At 45.3% G+C, this 23,449-nt stretch overlaps 1 protein-coding gene across 1 annotated transcript in view; it reads right to left on the bottom strand.

Moving 5' to 3' along the window:
• LOC138581063 (ADP-ribosylhydrolase ARH1-like) overlaps positions 1 to 23,449 on the bottom strand; it is a 189,122-nt gene that overhangs the window by 56,479 nt on the left and 109,194 nt on the right. The window contains exon 6 of the mRNA XM_069652106.1: positions 17,175 to 17,358. Within this exon, the coding sequence (XP_069508207.1) occupies positions 17,175 to 17,358 (184 nt within the window). The remainder of the gene's footprint in view (positions 1 to 17,174; positions 17,359 to 23,449) is intronic.

The raw sequence follows: 23,449 nt of genomic DNA, 5'->3' as shown, positions 1-23,449 counted from the left end.
AAGTATTATGCTGAGCTATACAGTGCACCATCCGCACTGCCACCGACCGACATTCTAGACAAAATCACCTTCCCTACCCTAGATGGGCAGCAAGCTGACTTACTAGAACAGGACATTACTGAGGAAGAGGTGATTCAGGCAATGTCAGAACTCCAATCAGGGAAAACCCCAGGTCCGAACGGTTTTCCTGTTGAAACATGGAAAAAGATAGGCGCAGACGTAATCTCCCCACAACTACTGCGCCTGTTTCAACACTCGCACTCACAGGGTAGCCCACCTCCAGACCTCAGAAAAGCCACGATAATAGGTTTACCAAAGGCAGATAAACCACCTGACCAGTGCAGTTCCTATAGACCCATTTTGCTTATAAACTGTGAACCCAAAATACTTGCGAAGATACTGGCTAAACGACTGCAGCAAGTCATACACAAGCTTGTGCACCCAGACCAATGTGGGTTTATGCCACAGAGATCCACCAGGCAAAATATATAGAGACTGCACACAGCAATGGAAAAAATACCTAGACTACAAAACTCTCTGGCCTTATTGTCCATAGATTTTGAAAAAGCTTTCGACTCTGTACATTGGGAAGCAATTTGGGAAATTATGCGTCGTATGGGTATAGGCCCACACTTCATGAGCTGGGTCAAGCTACTATACCACCACCCGGTAGCAGTAACAAAAGTGAACAGGTACACTTCAAAACCCTTCCAGCTGGGTAAGGGCACGAGACAAGGCTGTCCCCTATCGGCCTTGATCTTTGCGTTAGAAATTGAACCGTTAGCGATCCTATTAAGGTCCACACAAACATGGAACGGTTTCAGGTGGGCAGACAGCTGGGAAGGTAGGGTGTCCCTAGATGCAGATGACCTACTAATATACCTAGCGAACCCACGCGTTTCCTGTCCTGTAGTGACACGTCTACTAGAGTTACGGCAGGTTCAGCGGACGTCACGTCAACTGGTCAAAATCCATACTGTTTCCAGTAAAGGAGATAGAGAATGCCCTATCAGATGAATGCCCTTACCGGATTGAAAGAGGTCAATTCAGCTAGGTGTATTAATTACACATAAGATGTCAGATTACGTGGAAAAAAACCTCCACCCAATAATGACCAGGTTCAAGGAAGATGTCCGCCACTGGATGTCCTTACCGCTCACGCTGCTAGGACGCGCCGCACTCTTCAAAATGATGGCTCTCCCCCGCTTTCTCTACATATTACAAAATGCACCACTACCCATCGCACCCAGCGAGTTCCATAGGATAGACCAAACGCTTGTTGTGGAAAGGGGGTCACCCACGTCTAGCACTTACTACCCTACCAACATCCATATGGGAGGGTGGGATTGGACTCCCCCGGCTGAAAACCTATTATTGGGTCAGTCAAATGGCAATAGTCAACGACAAAATGCATGGAGACATTACTCTGCCACACAATAAAATACAGGATCCGATACACAAGAAAGGCCCGTTATGTCCCTCCTTTACGGGAAAAAAGCTCGATCTCCCACCCCATCCATGTTGTCCCACATAACCCTGGTGTGGACAGACACACATAAATACTTAGGTTGGGACAAGAAATTAACCCTAGCACAACCTCTGTGGAACAACAGACACCTCCCGGAAGTGAACAAACTCCCTAAGTGAGAAGCATGGACCCAACTAGGCATCACGAAAATCGGAGATGTAATAAAAGAGAATGAGATAAGATCATTCGCAAAACTAGTCGACACCTTTGCACTCCCACCTAATAAGCAATACCATTATATGCAATTCAAACATGCACTGCAGGCTCATCTTCCGGAATTGAATGATGTGCCCGACTACTCCCCGTTGGAACGCAATGTATTCCCAGAAATGCTTACACATAAAGTCACGTCCATTATGTACAGCGCCATAAACTCCTTTGCCACAAAAGAACTGGTGGGCCTGAAAGCCAAGTGGGAAAGAGAGGTAGGGGACATACTTCCAGAAGAATGGGTAACCGCACTAATGTACCCTAGAGAATAGACTATCTCCTCCAGACTTAGATTAATTCAATTTTATTTATTTATTTATTTTTTATTTACATTTATAAAGCGCTCAAACAGCCCACAGGCATCGAGGCAATTGAAGATATTACATAGAATCTATTATCCAAGAGTCGCACTATACAACTGGGGAAAGAACACTAGCCCAAACTGTCTGAGATGTAGGAGGGAAGAGGGGTCCTACTACCATATACTGTGGGAACGTGCTGTCATTTAACAATACTTGCAGCAATGTTGCAATGAACTGTCAAGGGTGATGGGAAAGAGAATACTTGTAAGCCCAAAACAACTACTATTGGGAATAGAGGAAGATATTGATTTAACAAGATACGAAAAGGTGTTTTTAGCCACCACCACCGCAATATTGAAAAGGAATATAGCGCAACTATGGGGCTCCGAGAGGCCACCGAGCTATGAACAATGGATTACGGATGTCGACATCATTGCAATGGAAAAAAGGGTCTACACTGCCAGAGGGTGCCCAGAGAAAGCCCAGAGAATATGGCAGAACTGTGAAGATGCGCATTAAAAATAACCCATAATGGCAAATTGGAATACAGCCCAAGGACTTCCTAGTATGCCAGACTCTGTGTCATGACTGGAGCAGTGTGTCGAGGCATGTTTAGAGAATGTCTGGAGGCTCATTAACAGGAAAACACGCGGGGAACTATTGGCGGGTGGGTAAATTGTGTTTACCCCACTGTGTGGGGCTGTATGTTTTATGTTACTAAAAAACAATAAAATGTTTTATTAATAAAAAAAAATAAAAAAAAAAAAAACAGTTGGAGGACATCGCCTCCACAGATTTAACACTAGTTGAATTCACTACTAAGGGGCGTTGGAACTCTGTAAGACTCTGGATGCACTCACGGGTAGTCCAGAATTTAATTTGGCAGGCGAAAGATGCTTTATATAAGTTGGGATTTACACTAACCATAGAACCAAGAAAGGGGTCGTTTAAGCCCCTGAACAGTGAACAAGGGGGCCCTCAAAAAAAGGAATTACACGGGAACCAAGATGGCGAAAAAACCTCAACAGAGCAATATGCCGTGCAATTGTCAGTGTAAGCCCAACCAGAATTAACTAGATGGAGGTAGGTTTGGGCCATTTGTCTCTTAAATTGGAACACAAGAGGATTTAAACATCTCCTTAATAATGATCAAAGTAATTGGGATATAATCCTCTTTCAAGAGACTTGGCTCACCATTACCCCCATCTGGGAGAATCACGAAATCCATCTAAAGCCTTTAAACCTGCATTACGTAGACCAACTTCTGGACTGTTGACAGCAGTGAAATTGAGCAAGGGTTTGTCATCCAAATTTTGGGCGGCGCCAAATAAGTATATGTTGTTGGTTAAAGTATCGTCCCCAAAGGAAGAATACGCAATCTTAAATGTATACTGGAACCTGATGGCTTTATCTGATGATGTGTTCTTTAGAGATCTGAATGCCATCTTGGACTTGATAGCCAAAGATCAAAATGTCAGATCCTTTGTGCTAGCTGGAGACTTAAATTTGAACTGCATGGTGAAAATAGATCATGGTCATGGAATTCCTTGGTTTGTGCCAGAGGTCTACATGTGCTCAATGGCGCCTTTGCCTCTGACATTCCGTCAGCAGTGACATGGCACATGGGGGAGAGTACATCGATAATTGATTACATTTATGTAAACTTTGCACTATGGTCTTCCATGAAGAACTTCTGTGTGATCAAATCTGAATTGAGCGATCATAACATCCTCGCTGCTGAATGGGGGGTCTGGGTGGTTAATGAGGTTGACCAACTTGAATCTGAACGAGGCTGCTTGGTGGTGAATGTTGGTGGTAATCGTCTGATGGTCGGAGAACGATCTAGTGCATTTGAATAGATTGTTAAGCCAGGATGGGTCAAGCAAGTACACTCAGTTTGGAAATATGGAGATGATATACTGTGATTTAATTCAGGCATTTCAGCAAGGAAAGTCAAATCCAAAGCCGCCATTGCGCTATTTACACACACACACAACAATGCAGTCAGAATAAGGAAAGCACAGTACCATTCGTATTTGAGGCAGCTTGTACATTGTCCTGTTGGCATGAGAAATGAGTCAGGAAAAGCGATAAGAACAAGATATAGAAACTGGGGGCACCGAGCATCGATGTATAAACAAGATGGTGCCAATATGCTCAAAATCTTAGCGAACCAAAACATTTAAAAAATGTGGGCTGTAATAAATGACTCAATAGTAGCGTCCCAAATAGTCATGCAGCCGACTGCAGTAAACATGCATGCATGGGTTACACACTTTACGCAGCTATATGCACCAGCTAAGGATAGTAAGACCATTGAGCAATTAAAGATAATGAATGCCTTCCATTTAGCATTTGAACAATCTCACATTTTACATCTTATTAAAACATCCAGTAATTCTAAAGCAGTTGGGCCGGATGGCCCATCTAATTATGCCCTAAAAATGCATCCTGAAATTTGGTCCTCCATACTTCATAAGATCTTTTCAGTGGTAAATTCGATGCAGGCTCTACCTACGACATGGACTCAAGCCATCACGGTACCCATTTATAAAAAAAGGAGATAGACAATCCCCAGTTAGTTACAGGCCCATATCGCTTTTAGATGTACCAGGCAAGATTTTTTGCCGGTTGATTCTTAGAGAACTACAAATATGGGTCACAATTAAAAAACAAATTGATCCCCTACAATCAGGTTTCGTGAAAGGCTTGGGTACCATTCCGAACATTCTCTCCTTGATGATAATTCAATGACAGTTTGCAGATAGAAGTTAGCCGATATATCTGGGATTTATAGACTTCAGAGCCGCATTCGATTCGGTTGATAGGGTCTTGCTATATAGTAAATGAAAACATCATGAGTGCCTTCACTCGCTAATTTCTTTAATAATGTTATTCCACATGAATACATCTATGCGGGCCCAAATTACTTTGGACGGAAAACTATCTCCCATAATTGTTACGCAAAGGGGCCTGAAACAGGGCTGTTCCTTGGCCTCGTTTTTTTAAATATTGGATATGGGTGCTGAGTTTATAAACTGCAGGGGCGCACCCCCCAGATTAGGAGACCAAAAAATTCCTCATCTTCAATATACAGATGATTTGGTGCTTCTATCACAAACTCCGCAGGGGCTTCAACGAATGCTGCAGCGATTGGGCTCTTATGTGCATTCGAATATTTTAGACATCAACACAATGAAAACCCAAATTGTCATCTGTAGTAATGTACGTAGCACCAAGAAATGTAAGTATATATGGCATTTGCAAGACTGCAAATTACTTACAACTTCCCCAATATAAATATAGAGGGGTATCAATTCACAATGTAAATTCTATGCAGCAGGATGCTGTGGCATTTAAAAACAGACTCAAGAACTTAACATCTCAAACAAAAGTGTTAATTAACAAATTTGGGAAATTCTCACTGAAGCAAATTGTTCTGTTTTATAAAATGAAGGTTATGCCCATCATGCTGTATGGTGTAGAAGGCACCTTACCAAAAAAGCTAGCATTTTGGGACTTGCTCGAGTCACACTATTGGAAACAAATATTACATCTACCCAGTAGCATCCCGATAGCCGTGATACGCCATGAATTTGGTTTTCTCTCTATGTACTCGCAAGTGACGTGGCATTAGTGTGCCTTACTTTGTAAATGTTTGTTGGGATTGGAAAGCGACAGCATTTTAGAGGTAATAGCTCACCATCTGCTGCAAAAACAGGTTTCCGCTCACCTGGTGCAACCATGTGTTGAACAGCTTAGCTGATGCGGATGTTACAATTGAGATGCTGATGAATAATCCTGATCGGGCTAAAACGAAGATCTATCAACTAGATTGGGCTAACAATGCAACTAATTGTACACAATATAAAGATTTTAACATTTCCTTGTTGCGCACCAAGAGATATGGTGTCATGGCAGACTACTTGGTGAAATGCCCTTCTCCCAGTATACGTGCAAAATATTTACGGTTCAGATTAAACCTATGGAACACGCGAGAGGTTCTGTGTAAAAGAAGAATGCTGCGACCTGAACAAAATTATTGTCGATGCTGCCTAAATGTAAAACAAAGTGAAACTTTACAGCACCCAATAGTGGAGTATAATGCATTAACAATGACTCGAGAGAAATGTTTTAACAGGGTGATTACCATACAAAATTATATGGGGAGTGACCAGATATGGCAATTGTTAGTCTCAAATCCACGCCCAGCGGTTCAAATAGCCATAGTGCAATATTTACAAATGATTGTACCTCCTTGTAAACAATGTTAAAACTGTGGCCTGATTCTTGATGTGTAGTGCCTTTGTGTAGGTGGTTTTGCTTTTACATTTTTATGTTTTTGTTTTTTATGGCTTTGCTTTTTATTTGTTTTAGGTTTAAATGTACCCATATTCTGAATTTGTACTAATGTGATTTGTAATATGTGAATGCGAAATTTAAGATAAATATTTGAAAAGTTGTTAATTCAACTAAACAAATGAAAAAAAAAAAGTTGAAAAAAAAAATAAAGTTGGTGAAGGACTGGGTAGTTTTGAGGTGTGGAGGGAGAGTGTTCCAAAGCTTGGCAGCCATAACTGGGAAACTGCTCCCTCCTGACTTTTTTAGTTTATACCTTGGGACTACCAGACAGGGGGTTATTGGCCGATCTGGTGACCCGTGTAGAGGATCTGATGGTACATTTCTCAATTAGGTAAAGGGGGGGTGGCATGATTCAGGGATTTGAACGTAAGGGACATGGTTTTCAACTGGATCTTGTCCTTGATGGTCAGCCATTTCTGCTGTCTTCTGATTTCTAAAATGTGTTCTCTCCAAGAGATGCTCAAAGCAGTCCTGGGTGTGTTATTTTGCATTATTTGAAGTTTATTGAGAACGAAATTACTCGTGCCCAAGTATAGACCATTACTCTAGCTTAGGTAAAACAGCTTTCCGTGGAAAGTAATGGTTTACAGACCCTTTTCAGTTTACCCGTATAGGCTGTAGCTGAGGCTGTGGCATTGACCTGTTTATGGAGGTTTAAAGCGGAGTCTAGGTAAAAACCCATAGGCTGATTCATGGAAGTTGTGCGCCGAGAAACTGGGATTTGTGCGCCAATTCTGCCCACAAATCCCCATTTGTTAAACAGGGATTTGCGGGCAGGATGGCGCACAAATCCCCGTTTTTTGGTGCACAACTTCCATGAATCAGCCCCCCAATGTTTTGACCTCTTTTGCCACAGGGATATTATTCCTGGCTATATTGAATGAAGTATAATCTGTCTTGAGTTTCTTCAAGTAAGTTGGGGAGACTAGGAGCAGCAATTCAGTTTTATCATCATTCAGGCAGAGGCCGTGGGTGGCCATCCATGCCTGAATGATTAGATACATTTTATTCACTAGCCTTGTGTCACTATCATAGTTGCCTGTTAAGGGTAGGAGGATCTGGGTGTCCTCTGCATAGTTGGTGTAGGTGACACCCAGATGATTCAGCTTATCGAATAGAGGCTTTGTGAAAATATTGTACATAGTGGGAGACACGCAAGAACTTTGAGGTACTTTGATTGCATTTTTGGAGAAGTGGGCTGCTGTGGCGAGGTGAATGCAGAGTACACTCTGGTCAATCAGGTCAAACGTGGCTGATGGGTCCAGCAGTCGTAGTAATGCAATTTTCCCCATTATCTTTGAGTTTGTCAGTCTTGCTTTTGAAGTCAATTAGCACCATTTCGGTACCATGTTGCGGTCTAAAGCCAGACTGCCGAGTCCCCAAGAACTGGTTAGCCTCTAAATGGTCCTGGATTTGCACATAAGCAACCCTATCCAAGATCTTAAGAGGAAAGGGACCGTGGTAATTGGTAGGGATGGTAGGATCCAATGATTGTTTTTTAAGGAGTGGTAAAATCCACGTGACAGAATCTGGGTCATGGTGGGGCCTAGCGAATACACAGGCTGCTAGGTGAGTGCCTGTGTTATATCGAGACAGGCAGTGCGACTTAAGTATTGCATAAACTGAGAAGGCATGCAAGGCAACTAGGTAACTGCAACCGTATAAGGTTGAATTGTGGGAAGTGTGGACTTCGCTAGGAGGGTCAGATGAAAAGGTGGTTGCATCTAACTCCATAGGTGGATGGGATCACCTGAAATTTCATATTGGTGGAATACATTTCAGTGCTTTAGGCTTCTACCTTGACTCCACACTTGCCCTTAAGAAACAAGTTAACTCACTAGCATCCACAACAGCTTACACCTGCAGACTCACCCGAGCCTCCAGACCATTTCTCTCTGAAACTAGTTGCATTACCCTGGGCCAATGCACTCATAATATCCAGAATGGATTATTGTAACGCCCTGTATTCGGGAGCTAACAAATACATTACTGACAAAATCCAAAAACTGCAAAATAATGCCCTAAGAGCAGCTCTGAACATTTCTAACAGAGAGCACATCTCCCAATTCAGAGGAGATGTCTACTGGTAAAAAAGAAAATGATAGAATCCTCCTTAAAACAGTCTCACTTACGTCTAAATGCCTGAACAACCTAGCACCAACAAACCTCTCTGAAAGAATTAATAAGAGACTCACTACACGCCCCATGAGATCTGCCAATGCCCACACCTTGGAGATCCCGACATTCAAACGTACCACAGCAGGAGGCGCCAGATTCCCGGTCAAAGCGGTGCAATCCTGGAACGCACTCCCTTTAGATCTCAGAATGGAACAACCCTACCCTAAATTTAGACGTAATATTCTAAATTGGCTACGATCAAATGACTCCTGACTTGCTCCCATCATGTACCTGGACTGCACCTGCCACCTGATACCAGTTACCCTTACCTTACTCAATTTACTCGCCATCTACTACATTACTTCCACTGCTAAAATGTGTTATATGTGACCCCAGTCCCCACAACTTATTGTAACGTTGAAGTGGCAGTAAATGTGTAACCCTTTGTATGTATCTAATTTGCTCTGTAACTAACCTCAAAGCCTGCTTGTCCTGTCTGTGCCCAGCTACCCAAGGGTTTGGCACGCATTACCAAATAAACAAACAAAGATTAACAAATAAATGAAAGTAAGAGGAACAGGGGTGGTAGCTCCTGGTTTGTGTGGGAGGAGGTAAGCAAGTACAGGAGCGGGAAGGAGAGCATGGAGGATGTGGAGAATCACTGGCCACATCAGGTGAAGGTCTGCAAGGCGGCGGGGCGGGCCCGAGAGAGGCCCAAGTGTGGCACTGTGAGGCTTAGGCTCGCAGGTGGATCCCGGGAGGAATGGTAGGAACCAGCTGAAGAAAGTAGGTGGTGCTGGCTGGATGATAGACAAGCCGGGAAATGGGCTAGTGTCTTGTCAGAGTCAGGAAACGGGCATGGTGTATCGTGCAAGTGTTGGTAGTAACTGGTAACAAGGGCCAGGCAGGTTGTCAGAGTGGCAGATTAGGCCTGGTTGTGTGGACTGCAAAAATTGTGGCGGTGGGCTTGGCAAGAAGTCGGGAAGTGGGATTAGGAACCACAATAAGTCAGGTAAGGGAGTGGGTATCCCTTATGAGGGTCAGTGCTAATGCACAGGGGTAAATGACAGGCACTCATGCTGAACAGGTTGCCAAGTTGCATAGGAGGATAACATTTACACAGTGGTTATACGGTGACCTTTACAGAAATACATTGAATTCATATTCTTTATTCAATCGGGAGGTCACTAGTATGTGCTTGCAGATCATTCTTGCTTCCTGTTGTCAAAGGTATAGTTCTCTGTCCCATCCTCTAATGTCGGTTGGCATCTGTTCCAACCCAGTGAAGCGAATGTCTCTTTTGTTTTCCATTTGATGCTCAGTTTGCCAATGGTTGGCAAGTGGGTACTTGGTGTCGTGGGAACTAAGTAGGTTCAGATGTTCCCTGATCCTGCTGCGTAGCTCTCTAATGGTACTGCCAATATATTTACGTCCACATACACAAATAATAACATACACCACAAATTTAGAGCGACAGTTTTATGAATTGTTTGATATAGTGCTGGTCCATACACCCAAACTTGATTACAATAATAATAATAATAATTACGTTTTTGGATCGGGCATATGGGCACATAGTGCATGTTCCACATTTGTGAAACCCATCTGCCTGGGTTGTGACGATAGGTTTCATAAATGATGGGCGGGGCATGTTCTTTAGTGTTGATTATTTCCCGAAGGGTTTAATATCTGGGTTAATTTGGAGAAGGTGCCAATGTTTTTTGATAGCTTGTTGCACTCTGTGACTGTCTTGGCTATATCTGGTTACAAATCTTGTTTTGGCTCCATTAAAGCAGGTGTCAGGAGGGTTGCTCTGCCAATCTTGTTGGTCTCTTTCTCCGCTTTGGTGATTACATCTATGGGATAGCCTCTGGACATGAATCTGTCTTTTAGGAGTTTGCATTACTTGTGAAATGTGGGTTTGTTTTTGCAATTCCTTCTTGCACGTATGTTTTCTCCCTTGGGATTTTGTGAATCACACTTTTCTTATGGCAGCTGCTGCCAGGTAGCACATTAGTTAAACTCTGTTGGTTTGCGGAAAGTCATGGTGTCCAGTTGCCCTTCGAAACACAGTGATCCACAGATCCATAAAGTCTATAGTACTGTTGCTATTTTTGGATGTCAGAATCACTAGAGTTCAGATAGACCTTGAACTCGCCTACTTCTTCTTTTGTCCCTGACCAAATCATGATTACATCGTCATTATAGCAGTACCATTTAACAATGCTCTTGTTGTAACGGTTCGATAGGGCATGGATCTTCTCATACTTGTTCATTAACAGGTTTGCTATGGCTGGGGTGTACGTCGCTCCCATAGTGACCCCCTTTTTTTGTTTATAGAAAACGCCATTAAAGAGAAATACATTGTTCGATAGTGGAAATAGTAATAGTTCTTTCAGAATCTGTAAGTGTGTGAAGATGCAGACTTATTTGCATAGGTGAAATCCATTGCCCCTAGTGCTAGCTTGTGGTCTATAGATGTGTAGAGGGCTTGCACATCTAGTGTAACTAACAGTTTGGTTACCACACCAAGTCTTGTAGGATTTGTAGGATGTGCATAGTTCCCTTATGTAGGTTGTGTTTTTTTGGGACATTGTTTTGAATGATCTAGTTAATGTACTGGTCTATTGGCTCAGTGACCATCCCATGGCACTGACGATTGGTCGCCCTTCCGGGATCTCTATGAATTCCTTATGCACCTTAGGTAGAAAGTATATGTTGGGCATAAGTGGGTGTTCGAACATCAAGAAGGGAGATTCTTCATCTATGAGAAACCCAATTCTGTGCCATTTGTCAATCATTCTTGTTGCTTCTACACACTTCTGCTTGGTCGGATTAAGCCCCAAGGTTACATTGCAATCAGGTATCGCAAGATGGTTTTTGGCCATCTCGGTGTAGTTTACTTTGTATAGAAGTACGATATTAACCACCCTTGTCTGCTTCCTTTATGATATGTTCTTCATCCCTCAGTTTATCTAGGGATTTATTTTCCAATGGTCCGAGATTCTGAGGTGAGATCCTTCTGTTTTTCTTTTTCATGACATCCTCCATTCTATGAAGTTCTATGAAGTTCTATGGTCACAGCTTTTTTGAAGATGTCAATTGCGTTGTCTCCCTGTAAATTGTGAGTGAATGTGGTCTTTAATTTCTTAGTCTATATAGTTTGTTCCTCTATTTCCCGATGGTGCATCAATTCTTGTTTAGAAATGTTGCTGGTTCCGTCGTGGTCATGTAGACTAAGAATGAGGTGGGTGTGATTCAACTCTTTAATGGTTGTACCACTCAATGGTGGTCTAGTTATTGCTGGTCTTCCCCATGGTATTTGTTTAGCAAAAAAATGTTTAAGTTTTAGTTTGCGAGTATACTTGAAGAGGTTAATGTGAGCCTCTACGTAGTTTGTGGTAGTTGTTGGTGCAAAGTAAAGTCGTTTGTTAAGCATGTTCTCTTCTGCCTCAGTGAGTATGTATTTTGAGAGGTTGAGTACTAGACTTGTGGTCTCTGGTCCAGTTGCTGTTTCTGAAACCTGGATCTGGCGATTCTTGGTTCTCTATCTGTTCCTAAACCAGGGATTGTGTATGCCCCCCTACTTCCTCTAGTCCCCCCCTCTGAATTGGCATGCTTATGTCTATGGGATCTTGGAAGTGCACATGCTTATGTATATTTGTAGTATTCCTCTGGTTGCCTTTTTTGTAGCTCCCGATTTGTTATATAAAAAAAAAAAAACATCCCTAGTTGGGTGGTATCGCTTTCCAGTTGGTTGGAGCTTGCGGTCATACTGTTGCTGTTGTCGGGCTCACTATCAACATCTGAACTGACTGGAGAAGCATTTGGGATATTCTCCCTGGAGGTGTTCTTTTTCATGTCGCCATACTTGGGCTGGACCGTGAAGACACAGTTATCCCTATAGTTAGTTAGTTAGTGTTCCTCTCCTCTCCTCTCCTCTCCTCTCCTCTCCTCTCCTCTCCTCTCCTCTCCTCCTACCTTCCCCCTTCCCCCTCGAAGTCTTCACATCACTAAGCACTGCCCGGGCTATCCTCTCCAATACCCCTATCTCGGCTGACACTGACACCGACACACACACACACCCCCCCTGTTAAAACACAGAATCCACAACACCCGGACACTCCTCTCTCCACACTTCACCTAATCTCTCCCCAGATCCCTGCCCACGCCCCTCACTTACACCGATACGACCTCCACCATCTCACCCAACCCAGTGATATCCCGCTCCAATCCATCCCTCAACACACTCAGCACTCATCCCTCTCGACACTCCTATGGAAATCAGTTACCCGACGTCACCACCGACCTTACACCCTCTTTTCCTGTCCATCCCCTTTCATCTACATCCCCTCTCAGCAACCCCAGTAACTACACTGCACCAACAACAGCCCCCTTCCCTCTCCTGACTTCACATCACTGACAAGGGTCCGTTCTTAACTCTCTCTCACACACACCCTCCAATCCCATCCACCACACCAGACTTCCGCCTAAGAAACCATACATCATGAACACTCTTCTCAAACACCCAAAGACTAATCATAGTGCTACCCACCCCACATCAGACTCTCTTCACCATCCCAAACATTGATACGATATATGATATGGCATTTATAACGCGCCTATACACAGGTGTTTCAAGGCGCGACGAGGCAAGGGGGGGGACAATGGGAGGACAAACATCGATCATACTAGGCCACGTGTCATTCAGATTGCGCAAGTGCATGGGAAGGGGGGGAAAGGAAAAGTGCGCAGATGGAACATTACTCTGCCTTTCATCCCCCTCCCCCCACACTGCCCTCCCTAACCTCCCCACTATGCACACTGATACTCCCCTCAGGTACTAGTCCAGGGGATCTCCCCTCTCCTGCACCTACTGCTCTCCTCGCCATCCCTCTGACGATCTCCGCTCGGAGGACCAAGAACCTCCATCCATCTTATCAAATGTCCTGCATCTTAATTAACGCCAGATCTGTTGCCTAAAACACACACACAACATATTGAACTTAATTTCCTCAAAGAGTAAACATCCTCTTCATCACAGAAACCTGGTTCTCGGTCATCCAACCGATCGCACATAAGGCATCCCCCACACCCTCCAGAAGCAACAAACTCTGAAGAACAAGCCTGCAATGCAGACTGCAAATCCCTCCTAGTACATTTCTCATCGATCCCTCTATTACCAACAGCTTCTTACTCATATACAGACCTCCCAGCTATAACAGAAACTTTGCTGATGCTCTTAGTGACTCCCTAGTGGCCATCCTGGTCACCCACCGCTCCGTCACCAAGCTAGGAGACCTCAATGTATGGTTGGATGTCCTGTATAACCCCATGATCCAACCACTCCTAGACAACCTGGAAGCCCTCAACATGATTTCATTCACCACGCACACCGCAGGATATACCCTATGCAATGTTCAGCTCCTCCAATCTGATCTCCACACCCCCCACCACTAATCTGGATGGACCACGCAGCCATTCTCTTCTCGTCCATTGACTGCAACCTCCCTTTCCTGCTTGACCAACACTGGACTGTCACCTGCTTCCCGCTGTGGAATTCAGCCATTCGACCTATGGCTCTACAATGCCCTCAGACCACTCACCTCCTCCAGATCCTCCTTCTAGAGACAAGGCCCTTCCCCTAGATGTTTTGCCCCTTCTCTCAAATACCTCGAACACTTAACTGAGCTCTGCCTCTTCACCGAATCTAACCTCCTCGTCGACCCACCCAGTCTGGCATCAGACCCTTCAGAGGAACTGAATCGTCGTCCCTAGTCTTCATCTGGGAGGACCTCAAAAGAACTGCAGACTCAGAAGGCTGTGCTGCTCTTATCCTCCTTGACCTCTTGACGGCCTTTGACACTATCGACCACCGCATCCTCACGGACAGACTCCACTTTCACTACATCAGGGACACAGCATAAAGGTGGATTTACTCCTTCCTTGCTAACTGATCACAAATCATCCTCCTCCCTGCTCTCAGCTCAACCCTCATCCTGTCACAAACAGGGTAATGCAGGGTGCCTCCCTATCCCCCCTGCTCTTCAACCTCTACCTGAGGCCCCTCCCTGCTCTTATTTGCTCACATGACCTAACCTGCTACAACTATACAGACGACACCCAGATCATCTGCCATCCCCATCCCAACCTCTCCTCATGCCTCATAGAAAACGACCACTGCATGACTGCTGACCACCTCCCCTTGAATCCTGAAAACCCTGAAATCATGATCTGCGGGAAGACAGCACTACTCCCCATCCCACCCCTTGGCTCGCCTCCCTCAGCCCTCCTCATCCATCTCAGTAAAGAATCTGGGATACACCATGGTCCTTGATCTGACAATTTCACACATCAACTCTGTCTAAATCTTGCTATCTCTGCTTCTGCTTTCTCAGGGACATCTTCCCTTACCTCACCCACCGTCACAGGGTCACAGCAACCATGGCTATCGTCCTCTCCCGTCTACACTATGCTAACTCCCTTTGCCTGTGCGCCCCTGCATATCAACTAAGAAAGCTTCAACAGATCTCATACACTGCAGCTAGGCCTCTCTTAGACCTTGGCCCCAGAGCACATCACACCCGCCCTTCGTGTCCTCCACTGGCTCCTTGTTGGATGACGGGCCACATTCAAAGCCATGTGCATCAAACCACAAGACAGCCCAGAATACCTTCAGCACAAGTTCACCCACTACCATCCCAATAGAAACCAGCGATCAGGCACTGCACGTCTTGAGATCCTGCCCTTCAAATCGACAATAGGAGGATCCTCCTTCTCCATCCAAGCTCCCACAATCTGGAATGCAAGCACCCTTAGAATCCATCGCTTAGAAGACCACCTTGCCTTCCGGAAGGCCCTCAAAACCTGGCTCCCCCTGCTTCCTAACATACCCTTGCCATTCTTCGGGTTACTTAAACCCTGCCAGGCCAAAGTAACAATGAACCCCTTATGAAATGTACTGAGCAAAGGAGAGAATAAAACCCAGCAAACTCCAGGTCAGATTCTGCACCACATCTACGAAACCAAGAAACCACCCATGACTCACGGGTACATATCACACTCCATGTTGATGGAAGATAGCCGCAGGCCCGGCCACCGATCCGCAGACATCTACTCCCATACACTATTTGCAGATACATCCCACAACACCTCGGCCATAAGAATGCAGCTACGTCGCACAACATAATTTGGTCTAGCTGGACGTATAATGAGTCTCCTGCACTTGCATACTCTCGTCTACCTCATAGCACCCATCCACATGCCAGCTAGACAATTGCTTTAATGCAAGCACGCATTTTAAATTCTGTTGAATTTCCCATTCCTTGGACTTTGGTCCCCCGAGGACGTTCACGGACAGCCCTTTGATGCCAAATGTGAAGATTTGTCACACTGAAATTGGGAAGATTATGCATGCACCCTGAAGACTGAGGACTAGACCGTACGACAACAAGTGCAGGGAGGTGGAGAGACCGAGTGGGAGGGAGTCCCGGGTGCACCCATTCCCTTGGAGGGCCCTACTGAAGGCCAATGAGAGAGGTGGTAGCATCATAGGATGAACCACAGACAGGTCATTAGAGTTGAAGGGGCAAGAGTGGTGATCAAACAGATAAACCATGGACCCAGGAAGCTCAAGGGCACAGTGAAGAGCCCCCCCACCCCCCCAAGGGGCCCAGGGAGGAAATGACGCCTGCACACAACAGGATATGCCGGGGGCCAAAGCGATGTAGACATCAATTCGTCTGAACACGGGGTGGGGGAGAGGGTGGCAGAGGCATCAACACTAAATAGCCCTGCAGACAACCCACAACTCTGCACAGCATATAGGAGGAAGACCCGCCCAGCACACCACAGTATGCGACACTGCCAGGGACGCCTACCACAGGTGGCTAAAGGGGAGGAGGTAAGATAAAGCGCCACCACTAATCTACCCACTATAAAATGCATCCCACTGCTCAAGCTCTAAAGGAAACACAACCGTACCTATATTGCACAACAAACCGCACACACTTCACTACACTGCAACAACAAAACAAACCACACAGCCTCAAACAGCACATGACAACTACCGACCGAAAAATCACACCTATGCTCGGCGAATGATGTAAACTGAACTGAAGTTGCCAATAGCACATATGTCTCTTGTGCTTTTTCCTGTTCAGCCCTACTAACTTAAATTACCGTCTTGCTTTTCAGATCCGCCAGAGCGTCAGGGGACCACTTCTGTGGCGACAGTGCATGGTATAAATATATTTGAACACAAAATACCATTGGAAAAGGCGCTATACAAATGACAAATTACATTACATATCTGGTATTATAAATATGACAATTGCACAATGGAAGAAACCGAGAATAGGTCCTTGAAGGACTAAGTATCAAGCATAGACCAAATGCTACTTGCTTCCAATCTTTAAATATTAAGCACCAGGTGATGTCATAGGGTCAATTATGTAACTATGTTTTTTTTTTCTCCATGTAATTAGCATTCCCAATATATTGCAGGATTAGTATAATTATATAAACAAACATAATTCCTAGAATAGGTGGAGAAAGTTTTGGACAGTGGGATAGAAAACGTCCCAATTCTTTTAAAAATGTTTTACAGGCTACATTCTGACTGGATACACACCAAAATATGAGAAGCCACTCACCAGGCCCACTTCTCGGTGAAATATGTCCATGAGGACAGGTTTGCCTCCACATCCACACCTACCGCCCGCACATAGTCTTGCACTAGTGGCAATGTTGTCATTAGCCCAGCACCCCACTCCACTAAAGGCTTCCTCTGGACAGCGTATGCCGTGAAGAGGGCCGACGCCACAGCACCAAGGTAACCTGAGGAGAACAGAGGGGAAAAAGAGGACAAACTGAGAAATGCTGAGGAAGAGCCATGTATGTTGTGAGGACAAAGAAATAGAGTGAGGGCCTAGTACAAGGGCAGGGATACAGGCTGCTTACTTCACATTAATCTTTACTCTACAGAGTCTTCCTCTTCATCACAGACTTTACAACAGAAGAGGGCATCCATGACTGGGAAACAGACAATCCCACTCACTTTAAGAAACCAAAAACATGGTCTTCTTTATATTTGCCAAAGACATAGGGTGCCCATTTACTGAGAATGAACAAGGCAACATATACCTGTTCTATAGGATTATGCCCATCCAAGAGGTCTCCACTCACATTTTAGCTTTCTGTGCCTTACCAGAGTAGGAAAGGCCACTTGCATATTGGTCTGGTCCTGCCCGGAAGGACAACCCAACACATATATCTAGGTAATTTCCCTCTGAACAAGAGTACCAACAACACCAACATTGCTCTGGACGCCCTCATCCACTATGACCCCCACACCGCAGTCACCCCACTCTCTTGGTCAGACCATTCTCTCCTCTCCTTCCACCAGGCTCTCTTCTGCTCTCTGACCGCACCCTCAAAAGTCATACCAACCTTGTGTACAAACATCCGCCCGATGAAACGAGTGTCAGCTGCTGCCTTTGCATCCACCTTCATCCCTGCCTGTCCCCCCACCTCAGACTCTACCACCAACTCTGCTCTCAGCAACCTCCACTTGGCCATCACCAATTCCCTTGAAATTCTTGCCCCAGTTATGAGGATCCGCCTGAAACCTGCATCCAAGCGTAAAGCGTAACACCTGGTACGACTCCAAACTTGCAGTCTTTAAACGAAAGTGCGGAGCGGCGGAACGGAAGTGGCAAACCTCAGCCTCACCCTCTGACAAACTGGCCTGCTACCTGGTCCAAAGGCAATACAGACTCCATCTGTGCCAAGAAAAGGTCCCACGTTCAGGCACGAGTATCTTACAACACGGCTGAACTTTTCAAAATCTGCAGGGAACTAGCCAACCCGCCCGCAGTCTCCTCCACACCTCTTCCTTCCCAGGCCCTCTGCAACACATTGTTCACACACTTTGCCACAAAATCTCCGGATATCCTGAACACCCTTGTTACACACTCGCCCAACCCAACCCCCTCACTGCTTTGTATCCCTTGGCCGTTCACCTTCCTCCGTCTCCTCGTTCTCCCCTGTCACACCTGAAGAAGTCACCATAGTTGTCTGCTCCAGGAAGGTCTGTTCCAAGCAGGTTTCCCCTTGTTCCTCCAGAACCATCATCAAGGATAACATTTTCTCTTGCCCCCGCACGCGTTAATTTCTGCAACCACTCTTGCCACGGGATCTTTCCCCACCCCCCTCAAGCACTCCCTTGTGTGCCCCGTTCTGAAAAAGCCTTCAGCAGACTACCTGTCCAGCCAACTACCGCCCTATTTCTATCACCCTCTTCCTGGAGAAACTGCTGGAGAAGCTGGCCTTTGCCTCAACTCACCTCACACACTGAACTTGTCAGTGGTCTCCACGACCATCAATCTGGATTCCGAGCTTCCAGAGGCACGGAAACTGTGCTTCTGAACACCCATTAAGAACTGCTCGCATCTCTGGACCCCAACTCCCCAGCTGTCCTCTGCCTTTGACACGGTCAACCATTCCATCCTCATAAAAAGGCTCCACGATACCCTTAGTATCTCGGAACGGGCATTAGACTGGCTGAGCTCCTTCCTAACTGACTGCTCTTCCCAAGTCATCCTGGGCACATTCTCCTCACCTACCTCCTTCTCCACCTGTGGTGTTCCCCAAGGATCCAACCTCTCCCCTTGGCTATTTAACACTTACTTTGCTCAGCTGGCCCGCATCATTTCCTTCTTCTCCGCCAACTTCCACTGTTATGCAGATGACAACTATTTTTCAAACTTCCTTCCAACCCTCTTGCACCTTCCATCATCCATGACTGCCTTTCTGCCATCCAGTCGATATCAGGTAATAATGTCCCCATACATAATGTCGCCGGGAAAAGCCATTGGTGACATTATATATGGTGACATTATGTATGGGGCGGGTTGCAGGGATGTCCCCGCTCCCATTTAAAACTTTTTCTGTTTTTTAAACTGGGTTTGCAGGGGTGTTCCCTGCATCGTCTATGTAATAACGTCTCTGCAAAAACCTGCAACTTTTTTGTCAGGCGACATTTTTGCTGGGACATTATTACATGGAACCCTCCAGTCCTGGTGCACTTCCAACTATCTCTGCCTCAATGCTAGCAAAACTGAGATCCTTCCCATTGGGACCCCTTCTCCCTTTTCCTTCCCCTCACTCTGGCCCTCCTCTATGGGCTCTCCGTCTGCTCCTTCATCTGAAGCCAAAAATCTTGGAGTCGCTTCAACTCCTCTCTCTCCTTCCTCCCTCACACTCAGGACATCGCCAAGAAGTGCCACATTCAACTCTTCCTTCTCAAAGGAATTCTCCCTTATCTCACTTTCCCCCAGAAGCTCAAGGTTACCCAAGCCCTGGTTCGCTCTAGGGTTGACTATTGCAATAGTATCCTCCTGAATCTAACTTCTTCCACTCTGCGACCCCTCCTGCTAATCCAGAATAGGGCAGCAAGACTTATCTTTCGCCTTAAGCCGAGGGACCACATCTCTCCTGCCCTAAAGGGTCTTCACTGGCTCCCGGTTGCTGCACGGATTAAATTCAAATCCCTCTGCATCAGCCACAAGACCGGGGGACGAGGACCATGCTATCTGTAACTCTCTTACTAAACACTGTCCCTCTATAACCGGTACGTTCCGCAATTTTCTACCAAAGGTGGTTCCAAGTCGTATAGCACTTACCATACCATGCACTTCATCTGCTGCTTATGCACAAACACAGACACCCTAGCACCCACCCCCACTCCCCTGCAGCACTTACACATTCTGAATACTCACAAGGCATAGTAGGTTTGTCCCTTTTTCTTCCACTGTATTTTTTTTTTCAATCCCATGTTCCCTTCCTGTTGCCCTGTGGGTGCTTTGAAACAGCATTTACTTACTGTATAAGCGCCTAACAAACGCACAATAAACAAACAAACAAATAAATTGCTCTTGGAATACTTGCACTAGCTCTCTCAGTGGGAAGTTTCTATTTATAGTCTCCAAAGACTAACTTATTTGTCCAAGACACGGACTGCAAGGGAGGCACATCTAGACACCGAAAGGGAAGAGGTTGAGTAATTTTTGATAAAATTAACATTAAGTATTCAGAGGTTTAGTAATTCATTCCTGTTCCTTGCCACAGTCCCTACAACATGGGGCAGCACTAATGCAGTGGCAATTCTTTAATCAACATTACTAAAGGTACGGTCTGGTTTCAAACGCACACAAAACAATGCAATAGTTCTGGGGTTACAGTACCCAAAGGAGCACTGTTATTCCGACATCCATATGTAGAACCCTGGCTCAGGAGTTTTTCACAGAAGCCAAGTGTGGTGGTATAAGAAAGATTCTTTTCCAGACTTACCTTGGTTTACATATCGATAGCAGTGTTTGGGAAAGCAGAGCCAAGCTCTCAATAGGAAACAGCATTACCTCAGAACACATAACACATTCAGACTTTGAATAATGTAATGTCCACAGAAGTATCTCAAATATGTTCTCACTGCTAAACAGTAAGTAAATATAGTAAATATTACCTTCCTGGTGATTCTGGCTCACTGTGTCCTTGTTCGCTATGTCCGTCTGTTATACGGTCGGAAGCATGCTTAAAATATGTGTGGTCACTTTGAAACTTGTCAAATGGGTTCCAAGTGCTGTTTCCAAGTATGTCTCCTAGAATCTACAGAATGTGGTCACCCTTTTTTCTCTGTACCATGTCAGATTAGATCACAGAATTCAGACGGGTGGGTGTTGTGAAGTAACAGGTTTAAATTCCAGATTCCTATTATGAGCAGGTGGCCGACCATACTAGCACAGCAATGTTCCCCATGAGCGCACAGTCGTGCGCTTTAGGAGGCCTCATGTGGGCCCAAGAGGACTGTTAAGGTTGGACAATAGCTTCTGATGCAGTAAGCAGGGCGGAACAGTGAGGGCATCAGCGCTTACCCGCAAAGTTGGTCCTAGTTCCTGATGCAATGCTCCTCTGCTGGCTAACGCGAGATTGTTCAGTAAGGGTAGGACGGTTTACCCATTTTTTGGGATGATTAGGTCCGGCACATGGGTATGGGGGTGGGCAGCCCTCTGGCACCACTGCCACAGCCAGACAGGTCAGACAGGAGACACTGGGCCTTAAGAGGGTCCAAGTATGGGGGCCTGGACCTGCCTGCCGGGCTCCCCGGATTGCCCTTTTGAATTGTGAACCACCAATGGATGGAAAGTGGAGCTGGCTCCAGGTGAGTAACCCTGAAGCCGGTGAGTGCTGGAAATGGTGGCTGCCATGTTTACATGGTAGAAGCTTCCAAAGAAAATCACAATAGCCCTGCTGGGCTTACCTTTAGAGTAGAATTCATTGTCGTAGGGGTGCTACATCATGACCAGGCAATGTGATGTAGAGCTGCTGCCAGGGGTCCTAGGTCTGCTTAGATGTTAGAAGCACATTTTTCTGTTTTTGTTGTTGAAGAAGTAGACGGGCAGGCGAGTATACCCGTAGGGCAAGAAGTTTTTACCTAAAATAGTCTGGCAAAGGAATGAGCCAGGTAGTAGTTGATTTGAGTGCTGAAGAGTGGTTCTAACAGAAACAACTCATGTTGATTTGTGACATTTAGTTTGTTGAAGAAACATTACAATTCTTTTTAAACCAAAATTGCAGTAAACCATTCTGAATAAGACATTTGTTGTTCCTACAAAGGTGAAACCTGTTCTTACTCCAGGAGGAGTTGGAATAGTTTATTTCTCTCAGAAACTAAAAGTTTTGACAATTATCCCGACAAAGACAATTGTTATTGATTACTTGGAGAAGACAAATGTGAGAGTTCTTATTCCAGGAGGAGTGGGAACTTGTGATTTCTTGAAATTCTTTATTGAAGCAACAGAATATCATGTGATCGAGTACCAAACCTTAAGAACTGTATTGGAACTTTGTGCTAAACCGGATTTCCTTGTTTTCTTTGAACTGTGGAGACAGCCCTTGTTCAGATCTGGGGAAGGGAAACTCACCCATGTTATGAAAAGAGACATTGATCATAGTGTAAATCAGATCATATGTTATACATTATTATTGAATTGCCATGTATTTCCTTTTTGCTTTAATTGTTGTACAATTAATAGAGTCAGATATCCTTTTGTTAGAGTGTTTATTTTAGGCAGGGAAATCCTTGTCAGAGTAGGGATGGTGAGGCGTTTATCCAACCGGTTTATTTAATAAAATGGCTAAAGTTAAAAACTCTTTACAAAGTTGCCCGCCTCACATTTCTGACCCCTCACACTACAAAGTACTGGTAAAGTGGCGCAAGGCAATGTTCGGTCCCACCAAGGAAAGGCTGCGCAGAGTGCACATAAGGTACATGCTCATCTACCCAACCAAACTCAAGGTACTTCACAATGGCAGGTCACATTTCTTTGAGGCCACAACCTTGGTGCATTCTTGGATGGGCACGTTGGGGAATTGCACAGCTCCCAGGCAGGGGGAACAATGCTCTATACCACACTGATGGCAAGCACGGGACAGACCCTTTTTCCACACAAGCACTGAGGGCAACGTCAGAGTAGCAGAATGTGTGAGCTGGACACTGATTCATCAGAGCATGAACCAGGGCTTGGGTGGATGGCCGTCTGCACTGGCAGCTGCCACACCCCCAAAGGATGCAAAGTTTCAGATGCCTGTTGATGCTGTCCGCTACCCGTGGGAGGGCAAGAGGGAGCGGGTGAGGCAGCTGGGCCCAAGTGCAAGATATGCCACTGGGCTATGTGTTTATGGTTTAGGAGACTGTTGTTGGTTATGTTCTCCCTTATTTTCCTTGTTTCAACACCTTTTGCGGGGTGTGTTTGTTCAGTTCACTGGGGTGTTTGGTAAATTCCAGGGTTGCACAGTAAGACAACCCACATTCATGTGTACCACTTTAGTAGATCTCTGCCTCATTTACATGGTCAGGAAGCATGCATTA

This window comes from Ambystoma mexicanum, chromosome 3p (genome assembly GCF_040938575.1).
Source record: "Ambystoma mexicanum isolate Mex_15411 chromosome 3p, UKY_AmexF1_1, whole genome shotgun sequence".
Taxonomy (NCBI): domain Eukaryota; kingdom Metazoa; phylum Chordata; class Amphibia; order Caudata; family Ambystomatidae; genus Ambystoma; species Ambystoma mexicanum.
Note: the sequence above shows the minus strand (reverse complement) of the source record. Positions and strands in the feature narration are given on the sequence as shown.